Source organism: Felis catus, chromosome A3 (genome assembly GCF_018350175.1).
Source record: "Felis catus isolate Fca126 chromosome A3, F.catus_Fca126_mat1.0, whole genome shotgun sequence".
Lineage (NCBI taxonomy): Eukaryota > Metazoa > Chordata > Mammalia > Carnivora > Felidae > Felis > Felis catus.
The window spans coordinates 90,760,687-90,771,830 of record NC_058370.1 but is presented as its reverse complement, the minus strand read 5'-3'; the positions used below and the strand labels follow the sequence as shown (position 1 = coordinate 90,771,830).

Below are 11,144 nucleotides of genomic sequence, written 5' to 3'. Positions count from 1 at the left end.
TAAATGCCCATATCTGTACTACCAGGGAAAATATGTGTGTAAATGGGTAAACACACCACATTTCTCAAAATTATTTTAGCAAGCATTTCACCAATAACTGCAAATAGATCATTGCAAGGCAAAGTGATTTATGTTTGCATAAAAATGTGCAATAAATGCTCATAAAAGTTAGGTTTTGCCTGAGAAAATCAAGAAGGTTTCACAGAAATGACATTTGAACTGAGTGTTAAAGGATAAGTAGTAGGCCTTTGAGAGTGAGGGGGGCAAAGACTCTGGATATGTCCACTAGGAAATCCTACATACAAGACAAACACAGGACCTGAAAATAACTCACTGTCTCCATCATCACACCCTCCCTGATCCTTCATCAAGCACTTAGTCCTCCAATTTATAGCCTTGTAGGTAATCTTTGCTTTCTTCTCTTATATTCCCCATTGCTTAGTTATCTAGGCTGCATACCAGATGTAACAAATTAACATCAAAATTTAGTGGCTTAAAACAACAATAAACATTTATTATCTCTGTGTGTCAGGAATTCAGGAGTAGTTTAGCTGGGTTGTCTAGCTCCCAGTCTCTCTTGAGTTTATAGTCATGATATTGGATGAAGCCACCAGTCATCTGAATGCTTGACTAGGCTGGACGATCCACTTCTGGAATGGCTTAATTTCATGCCTGGCAAGTTGATGCTGGCTATTGGTAGTAAGTCTCAATTCTTTTCCATATGGACCTCTCCATGGGTTGCTGGGATGTCCTCACAATATAGTATTACTTCTTTAGAGCTAGTAATCCCAAAAACCAAGGTGAAAGCCACAATGTCTTCTATAATCTAGCCTCAGAAGTAAAAATATAACTTCTGCCATATTCTGTTGGTCACACAGGCCAATCCTCATGCACTGTGGGGAGGGATAACACAAGGATGGAATACAAGAATTTCAGTGGACCATCCTGGAGGTTGTCTACCATGTCCAAATGTAAGCAGTCATCTTGTCCTGATAAACTTACACTTATGAATCATAAATAACTTAAATTTGTCATTTTCTTTCAATTATTATCATAATTCAGGACTTTATTATTGCTCACCTAGACTATGCAATAGTTTCATTAAAAAAAAAAAAAAAAAAACAAAAAAACCTGCCTCTAATCTCTTTCCAAGTTATCATCAGGGTAACCTCTCTAAGGTGCAAATTCTGTTTGATTTATTCAGTGGTTATTGAGGACCTATGATGTGCTAGGCATTTTATTAAGTAACATAGATAAAGATTATTAAAAAGATTCCTGCTGCCTGCTTTGGCAGCACATATACTAAAATTGGAACAATACAGAGATTAGCATGGCCCCTGCACAAGGGTGACAAGCAAAACATGGATCCTGGATTCAAATTGCTTAGTCTAAAAGGGAAAATAGACACTGAAGATTGATACTTCAAGTCTTCTCTCTGAAACTTTTTTTCTAATACACCAGCCTCAACACAACAGGACCCTCCTCTGTGCTACTTCCTTTGGCACTGATATATGCCTCTCCCTAGCTGCTCCCCAACATTCTAACCTAGACCTTAGCCCTTCTCTGAATATGGTTTAAATATTGATTTTTTTGTCTTTTGTTTGTTTTCAAAGAACTCTTTCCATTTTGTGGCAGCAACACACAATACGAAGTTCTTTTTTACATTGCAACCTAGTCATACTTAAATACTTTTGTAGTAGTGAAGTAAACTTTCACAAGTCATACTTTCACTATATTTCTTTAATTCAGGAGCTAAATCCTGATATTTTCTATGGGATTGCACTTTATTATCTTTCATTTTTTTAAATGCTGGTTGCAGCCCACTAAATTGATTTTACTACCTATTAATAGATTGAGACACTTTGAGAAAAATCGCTGCTCTAAGCTGACTGACTCATACTAAATCAATATCTATTCCTTAAATCTACATCTCCAACTCATATTTTTCTCTTCAGTTTCTGACACATATATCTAACTGGCTGTTGAACATCTCCACTCAGTGTACCACAGGCACCTTGCTTTCAACATGTCCAAAACAGAACTGTCATCCTCACTCCCACACCAGCCTGGGTAACTGGGTAGGACGGTAGAACCAATGTTTTTTTTATATCTGTATATAGCACCACTATCTTTCCAGCTATCCAAGCCAGAAAATTTGCACTCATTCTTCAATAAGTATTCGCTGAATGCCTACTATGTTCTAGGCTCTGTCATTCTGGATTCCTCCTAATCAATCCAATTACTCATGAAGACTTATTCATTTTAACTCCTAAATATCTCCTCCACATCTTTGCATCCCCCTACTAACACCCTTACTCAAGCTGCCATCATCTCTTGCCTGGTCTACTTCTTACTCCTGTCCTGCTTCCATCACCAGGCACCACCACCCCAACTCCAGCCCCCAATCCATTCCCTTCAGGGAAGATAGAATTTTCTCTCCAGTACACAAATCAGATCACTCCTTTGCTTGAAACACATCAGTCCAGCTCCTCACCATACCTTCGCTATGGGATGAAATCCAAAATCCTTAATATAGTCCACAGGGCCTTTTATATTCTGGCCTCTTGCCTACCTCTTCCACATGCTGTGCTCTGGACTGGTTGAGCCTCTTAAGAATTCCCTCTACATGGAATATTCTCCATGTCCCTTATTTGGCTAACTCCTATTCACTCTATTGATTAAGCTCAGAATGATAATCCCATTCTCTAGGAAGCATTCCCAATTCTCCAAGTCTGTGCTTTTCCTATATGTTCCCATAACCTTGTACTTCCCTTGCCATAGCCCATATCACACCACATTGCCCATTGCCTAAGTACTTGTCTGTCCCTCATAGGCTTTAAGCCCCAGGAGGGCAAAGATTATTGTATTCTCAGATCCTAGCACGGTGTCTGGTATATAGTAGGCAGCCAATAAATATTTGGTAAATGCTTTTTATCTTTGTTCGTGTTTATCTTATTGTCTGAAATTACTTGTTCAAATATTCATGAGTTAGTCTAGGTCCTCTGAGAAGCAGACACCAAGATGAGATTAAATGTACAAGGATTTTACCAGGGAAACACCTGCGAGGGAAAAGGGAAATGGCTGGGAAAGCCTTCAAGAGCAGTCAGATGTGATGCAAGTCTAACCCTAGGTGAGGAAGAGAGGGAATGAAGCATCCTGTGCCTCCCAGGATCAACTCTTCCTTAGTATCCCGACCACACTCAGGCATTGGCTAGGAACAGCCTGTGGTCTTCACAAATATGACAGTGGATTTCTAAGACAGTATCTGATGCCTTTGGCCAGTTGCCCTCCCTGTAGTTTAAAACATGCAGGTTGCTTTCTTCATGCAGGTTGTCACCCTCAGAATTTAGTAGAATCTTGGGGAAATCACATCATATTCCCCCACATCTAGCACAGTCTTTGGCACATTATCTAATAAATGCTACTCCAGATAGATAAAACAATTTATAGAGAAACAGAGAAATTTACTGTAGCTGGGAGCAATAGGTGATGTGATTTGCAATCAGTGTAAGGATATTGTTTGAGTTGAGCCTGATAAGGTAAGTGGAGTCAGCTATAACAGCCTTTGTAACCAAAACAAAGCAAAACAAAAAACAAAAACAAAACTATGTTTAAGCCAAAGAATGATGTCATCAAATATATTTTTACTAGGATAATTCTAGCATCAATGTATAGAATAATCTGGAAATTAAAGACAGGAAGACTAATTTGGAGTATGTGAGAAAGAAGACATGTTGAGAAGCTACACTTTATATTGAATCACAGGAAGTCTATTGATCAGATTACACCTGGGAGCCTGGATTAAGTATTTCTGGTTTTACTCTGAGGAGCAGTTGAGGGGACCAAAAATTGGTGTTGTAGGGCTAAAACATAGGCAGGTGGTTCTTTTCCTATTGGTTCTAACTCGTCCTGAATCACTCGTTAGTAAACTGATTTCCCCTCCCCCAACCTGCATAGCAGGCAATGAACTGAGTGAGGGGTGGAAGGAGATGACAATAAACAGGGAAACAGGAGAAAGCGCTTGTCCATTTCTGGTTTGGTACTAGCATTATTTTCTCCTCTCCTGTGGGCTAATTCAGAGAGGAATTCCTTCAACCAGGGTTGAAGACCCAGATCAGCCAAATGATCCTATCTCAACTGGATTTTGGCAAAGGGACTATAGGAATCATCAGCAAGCAAATGAGAATGAGCATGAGTAGAGACGGGCAGACCCTCTTGGGATGTAGAGGTTTGAAGACTTGAAAGGACTTCTTGAAGGTAAACTAAACTCTAACTTCCATGAGGGCAGGGGACCATTGTGTGTCCAGGGTACCCCAATCCCAGCACAGTGCCTGGCACATAGTGTGCCCTCAACAAATATTTATTGAATAAAAGAGTGACCAACTGAATAAGTGAATGAATGATGTGGAAGAGAAAGGTTAAAGCTAAGGACACAATGGCGGTGCCCCCTGGAATGTCTCATTGCTGGGCGGGGGGGGGGGGGGGAGGTGTTACTGGAATGTTTAATTGGGGGTGGGGTTTAACTACCGAAGAAGTGTCAAGTTTAGCATGGTACTCTCAAAGAGAGATCCAAAACTCTACCTCAGGGCCAAAATAGGGCCATTTCCCTGGCGCCCGGGGGCTCGGAGACTGTGGCCCTGAGGTAGACCCTAAGACGGCCCCTGAGGCGGTGCGCTCAGTGAGCAGTCCTGCGCAGCCGCAGCCTGCCGGACGCGGGCGCTTTCGACGGCGCAGGCGCGCTCCGAGAGCCTAGAGGCGCAGGTAATGGGGTCTTCGCCTTCCCAAAACAAGGGGGGAATACGAGGGGGGAATACCGCACTTTCTCCCCGCCTCAGGGCAGGTGGAGGGCCGAGGGCCTCAGCTGGAGGATGGCCCCGAGAGAGAGCGGCCGGCAGCGCCTCACAGGGTGAGCTTGGGCCGAGCTCGGGCGCCCTCAGGGCGGTGTTGGCGAACCAGGCCTGGGCAACACTGACGCCCACCGATCCTCAACCACCGCGGGTTGTCGTCCCTCCGCGCACGTGTCTGAGACCCTTGACGCCGCGTGTCCTTGGCTGGCTCTCCTGGGCCTGGGGGATGGGTGGCCAGTCCGCCAGACACTGTAGGCGCGGTGTCCAGGGCCCTCGACGCTTTGGGGGCCGGGGGCTACGACGGTTTTCTAACTTTTTGGAAAGTCAGGAAAACAACGACCCCTCAAGTTCAAAGAAAATGTTTTCATTTTGTTTTTCTTACAACAAAAGAAAAAAGTGAAATTTTTAGGGCCCACGAAAATCTATTAATTATTATTATTATTATTATTTTTTTTTTTTTTTTTTTTTTTTAATGAGGTAGGGGCTCACAAAGGCAAAAGTGCTTAGGATCCACGACATTTTTAATGCGGCCCTGCGGGAGGAAGAACCATTAAATAGTTTATCACACACAGTGTCCTAAGGGCTCTACCCACATGGTATAGGTGCTTTTGTGAGGGAGGGCACGTAAAGAGGCCCTAACCTATTAAGACCTAAAGCCTGAGACCTAAAGAATGAGTCAGGTTAAGGAGGGTAGTGATGGTAAAGAACTTCAGCAGCTGAAGGAATGAAAGGCCCAAGTGTTTGTGGACCTGAAAGGTGCCTCAGGGACAGAGAGGGTGGGAGGAAGTTGGACAGGGGATGGCATGGCTGAGGATGGAGAGTTGGGAAGGAGATACATGCAGAACTTCGGGGCCAGGATAAGGATTTGGGATTTTGTTCCAAGTGTAATTGGAAGCCATTGATGGGTTTTTAGTAAGGGAGTAACTTGATGCTTTTGGTGGTTCAAGGCCGAGTAGAGTTCCAGGTTAAACCAGTTTGCAGGGAGACCCCAACAGGTGGGTGTTTTGACAAAAGTGGGGAGTACAGGATCAAAAATTGTCAGATCCTGCTTACAACTATGCCCAGATACATCAGAGCATTCATTGATCATGTTTAAGAATATAGGGAAGAGAGCTGCCTCTTACCTCATTTAAAGGACAGTCTTGGAATTGCACGTAAGTGTGGGATTTAAGAATGACTGTGCAAGGGGCGCCTGGGTGGCGCAGTCGGTTAAGCTTCCGACTTCAGGCAGGTCACGATCTCGCGGTCCCGGAGTTCGAGCCCCGCGTCAGGCTCTGGGCTGATGGCTCAGAGCCTGGAGCCTGTTTCCGATTCTGTGTCTCCCTCTCTCTCTGCCCCTCCCCCGTTCATGCTCTGTCTCTCTCTGTCCCAAAAATAAATAAACGTTGAAAAAAAAATTAAAAAAAAAATGACTGTGCAAGCTGAAACTGTTCAAAGTAATCTTAATCATCAATGGGGAAAAATTAAATTTGTTCCAGGACCTCTCAAAATTGTCAGAATGTTAAAATCTCTTTTACCATCAGCTCTAAGTGGGAAATGAAAAATAGGAAAGCTAGTATCTATTTAGACACTGTAATTTAAAACATTAGAAACCTTGAATATCAGAGTCTTCTATTTCTTTGTAAAAAAAAAAAAACTTAATCAAGAATAGTTTGAACAGTGCTTGTGCTTGTCTGCTCCTCATTGTACAACTTATGATCCAGCACGCATCTTCTTTATGCCTTAGCTAATTGTCATACTCCTTTCTATGCTTGGATCAACTTTCAACATTATATCCCTTGGGCTTTCCAAGGATCTCCAAGAGATCCTTTAATATGCAGTTTTTTGCTGGTGGCACTTTCTCTGGGCTGTCTTCACACTTTTTGTCACAACCACTTCCCCATTTATGTTAGGTTAGGTTCACCTTCGCTAAGATCCTCTAGCTGCTTATCTAGAGTCTATCAAATGGTGGCATTGTCAGCATTGTTACAGTCAGCTTTTTCTTCTAGAAGTCCATTTATGTTCTATCCCACTTTCACTTTTTAGCATTACCACATATCATTTCTTCGCTACACTTTCATCTTGAAATGGCCAATTTTAGCCAATTCCCTCTTTCAGTTATCCATTTTTGTAGAATGTTACATGGGTTTATCACTAGCAGACAAGGAGGTAAAACAACTACATGCTTTGTTGTTTGCGCTTAAACCAAATAAGTGATATGCAGTGACTAGTCACTGACAGACCTTGAAAGAAGTGACATAATTGATCACTGATCATGATGAGCGTCTGTTGTTTATGTAGTGATTTGTGGACTGAAGAGCTAGCTGTGATTTATATTTCATGTAAGTACTCACAGTTAATATTCCACAGTAACTGAAATTTGAGCTGTGTTAATGAGGGACTGGTGTTAATGAACTAAACTCTAGCAAGATATTTGTATATATTAGAATCATCCAAACTTAGAACTGCCCATACTCTAAAATGACAAGAGTTTCAAATGTGAAGGAGGATGGAGAGAGGGAGTGGAATCATTCTGCATTAAATAAGGCCTCTGTCTGGGTGCCTGTCTATATGAATCTGTGTGTTAGTTTCAAATTCAGCATTACATTGGTTTCATGCACTTAATTTAAAAGTACAGTTAAAATATATTACAATATTTGCTTTCTTGCTGAATACATTAGTCATTGATTTGGATTTCTAGTTCAAGATTATTTTTAAGAGATTAGCATATTCATTCACTTATTTGTTCAGCTGTCCTCGGCACATAGTTGGAACTCAATAAAAAATTATTGAACAAACACTGAGTTCCACTAACCAAAAAGGAAAGATTGAAGAGGAATAAATTCACAGATTGATTTTGGGGAACACATTTATCTATGTAGTATTAGATCATTTTTAAAGATCATAAATTCCAAAGTGTTTCTGAAAATTATCATAAATAATAGGATATTTCTCTTGGACCTGGGGACATCAAAGAAGTTTTTATATTCCCTGCATTCTTTAGCTAACAGACAATTATATGGAATTATTTTAGCTCCCCAAGATGGGAACATATTTTTTTAATCTAAAAAATATTTTCTTTTATGATTTTCCTAATATTCTTTTTGAAATATTTTTATTATTAAATACAACATATAGAGAGAACATTTTATAAAACATGAAAAATACAGCTTAATAATTATAAAGTGAGCACCCATGTAACCACAATAAAGTTCAGGAAATAGGGGTGCCTGGGTGGCTCAGTTGGTTGAGTGTCTAACTCTTGATATCAGCTCAAGTTGTGATCTCACAGTTGTGAGATCTAGCCCCTCACTGGGCTCTGTGCTGGGTAAGGAGCCTGCTTAAGATTCTGTCTCGCACTCCTAATGATAGAGAACAAGCTATGGGTTGATGGAGGGAGGTGGGTGAAAGATGGGCTAGATGGTGATGGGTACTAAGGAGGGCACTTGTGATGAGTACTGGGTGTTGTATGTAAGTGATGAATCGCTGAATTTTACTCCTGAAACCAATATTGCGCTGCATGTTTACTAACTAAAATTTATATTAAAAAAAAAAAAGGGCAGGGGGAGAATTCAGTGGTGAATGAAAAAAAAATTAAACATTTAAAAATAGGGGCACCTGGGTGGCTCAGTTAGGTAAGCTTCTGACTTCAGCTCAGGTCATGATCTCCCAGTCTGTGAGTTCGAGCCCTACATCAGGCTTTGTGCTGACAGCTCAGAACATGGAGCCTGCTTCTGATTCTGTGTCTCCTTCTCTCTATGCCCCTTCCCCACTTGTACTTTGTCTCTCTTTCTCTCTTAAAAGTAAATAAACATTTTTTTAAATTTTTAAATAAAAAATGAAATAAAATCTTCCTGATGAAGAAAAAAAAAAAAAAGATTCTCTCTCCCTCTCCTTCTGCCCTTCCCCTGCTTTCATGTGCTCTCATGCCTCTCTCTCAAAATAAAATAAAATCTATGTAGACAGATTTGTACTATATGTATTCTTTGTGTCTTGCTGCTTATATTTTGTTTCTTGGAATCATCCCTGTTGTGTATAACTATTTCATTCATTTTCATGCTACATGTGTGATGATACAAGAATTTATCCATTCTAATGTGGATTGACATTTGTGTTGTTTGCAGTTTGCACCAATTATGAATAAGACTGTCACGAACAGCCTTTTGCTGTTATGATCTGACTTTGTTCATGTATCCCAGTGCCTGTCATTATTCACAGATTATATGATCGTGGACAAAAAATCCAAAAGGATTTACAAATATATTATTGTAATTAGAGAGTGCAGCTGGGTTGTTAAATACAAAATCAGTGTACAAACATCAACTTTATTTCTATATATTAGCAATAAACTAACAATTAAATTTAAAAAGATGTTATATAAGTTAACATTAAAAAAATAAGATCTCTAAGAATAAAATTTAACAAAAGATGAGACCTTTTGGGAGAAACTATAAAATTATAAATTCTTTTAGATTTTCCATATACACAATCCTGTCATTTACAAATAATAACAGTTTTATTTCTTCCACTGCAATGTGTCATATTTATTTATCTTGCCTTATTGCTGCCTTCACTACAGTGTTGAAGTGGTGTTAGCAGTCTCCTAGTCAGATAGAAAGCTTTCAATATCACCATTAAGAATGATATTTGGGCATGCCTGGGTGGCTCAGTTGGTTAAGTGTCTGACTTCAGCTTATGTCATGATCTCGCAGCTTTGAGTTCGAGCCCCGCGTCAGGCTCTCTGCTGACAGCTTAGAGCCTGGAGCCTACTTCAGATTCTGTGTCTGCCTTTCTTTCTGCCCCTCCGCAACTTGTGCTTGCTCTCTCGCACTCTCTCTCTCTCTCTTTCAAAAATAAATGAAAGAAAGAAAGAAAGAAAAGAAAATTCCTACATACCAAATAAACACTGTGCTAAACACTGATAGATCAAGTTGGCGAGTCCGTTTCTTCCCCCTTGGGAATCTCACAATGTATTGGGAGAGGCAGTCATAGAAACAAATTGTAAAAGATAGAACAATAAATGCCGATACATAAATAAAGTTTATGAGGGCAGGTAGCTTACTTTAAGACTGAAATTTGGCTTTTGTGTCACTTTTTGTTTAGTTCCACTCAGCATCTGTAAGCAGTCTCAGCCTTACGTTATAGGTAAACATCTAGATCCCTTGGGAGTTAAGATGGGATAGCCTAGAGAAACTTGACTTAATCCCCAGTCTGACTCCTTTCTGGATTTAGTCCTCTAGGACTGTGTTCATCATTTCAACCAAGCATATAATTCAGTTTTATGAAAGGCAGTGGTTTCTCTTTCCTTCCCTATAGGTACAGAGAACATCCAGGTAGTGACTGCAGTTCCACCTCTGGTCTGGTTGGCATGTATCATGGGCGAAGTACTGGTAAAGGGCCCTCCACTCCCACGCAGATTTACCAGCAACCTCCAAGGCTTCTCATTGTGCATATTGCTCTACCGTCCTGGGCTCACATCTGCTCCAACCTCTGTGAGGCTCTGCAGAACTTTTTCTGTCTAGCCTGCAGCTTGATGGGCCCCAGCCGCATGTCCCTCTTCAGCTTATACATGGTACAAAATCAGCATGAATGTATCCTTCCCTTTGTGGTGAGTATATCTATATTTGATCATTTTATCCTGAAAACAACTATGAGGTTTCTGGAACAGAGATCACAGTTATTATGACTTAAAGCAGTAACTGTGCCCATTCCTTACACCCAGTACCCCACAGGCAACACAGGGAAAGCCAGATGTCATCCTGCACATGAGGGGTTTATGTAGAGGCCGCTTTTAGACAATAGGTTTGAGCAGTGGAAATTTGATCAAGGCAGAAGAGCCCACAACAACCACCTGGCTGAATACAGTGTACAGGCCCATCAGGCAACCCACCTCAAAATATCCATAAGTCTTAACTGATCAATGGACTACTTAGAACCAGAAAAAAATAAAAATAAATTTTAAGACAATTTTTTAATGGGGTGCCTGGGTGGTTCAGTCTGTTAAGCATCCAACTGCAGCTCAGGTCATGAGGTTCTCAGGTTTGAGCACCATGTCGGGCTCTGTGCTGACAGCTCAGAGCCTGGAACCTGCTTCATATTCTGTGTCTCCCTCTCTTTTTGCCCCTTCCCCACTTGTGCTCTCTCTCTTTCTCTCAAAAATAAATTAATTAATTTTTAAAATTAAAAAAAAAAGAACCAGGCACAGTTACCAAACAGGGAAAATTCCATATACCCTCATACCTCCTTACCATCCCCTTTTAAATACAGCCCCCACCCACTGCCTCATTGCAGTCTCTCCTTTGCTGTCTTGCCTGCTGT

General features: G+C 40.9%; 1 protein-coding gene and 1 non-coding gene across 8 annotated transcripts in view; both read left to right on the top strand.

Annotated features, from left to right (window-relative positions):
* The first annotated feature begins 1,282 nt into the window (after positions 1–1,282).
* On the top strand, positions 1,283–1,385 carry LOC111559924. Its single transcript, XR_002741392.1, has one exon. It is a non-coding gene; the product is annotated as a U6 spliceosomal RNA (small nuclear RNA).
* Positions 1,386–4,610: 3,225 nt separating this feature from the next.
* Positions 4,611–11,144, top strand: part of M1AP (meiosis 1 associated protein) — a 69,214-nt gene continuing 62,680 nt past the window's right edge. For 4 of the 7 annotated variants that reach the window (XM_045054454.1, XM_045054453.1, XM_045054452.1 and 1 more), the window contains exons 1-2: positions 4,771–4,906; positions 10,143–10,434. In XM_045054454.1, the coding sequence (XP_044910389.1) occupies positions 4,869–4,906; positions 10,143–10,434 (330 nt within the window). In that variant the 5' untranslated portion in view covers positions 4,771–4,868. The other 3 variants (XM_045054456.1, XM_045054455.1, XM_045054457.1) reach the window with 3 other exon arrangements.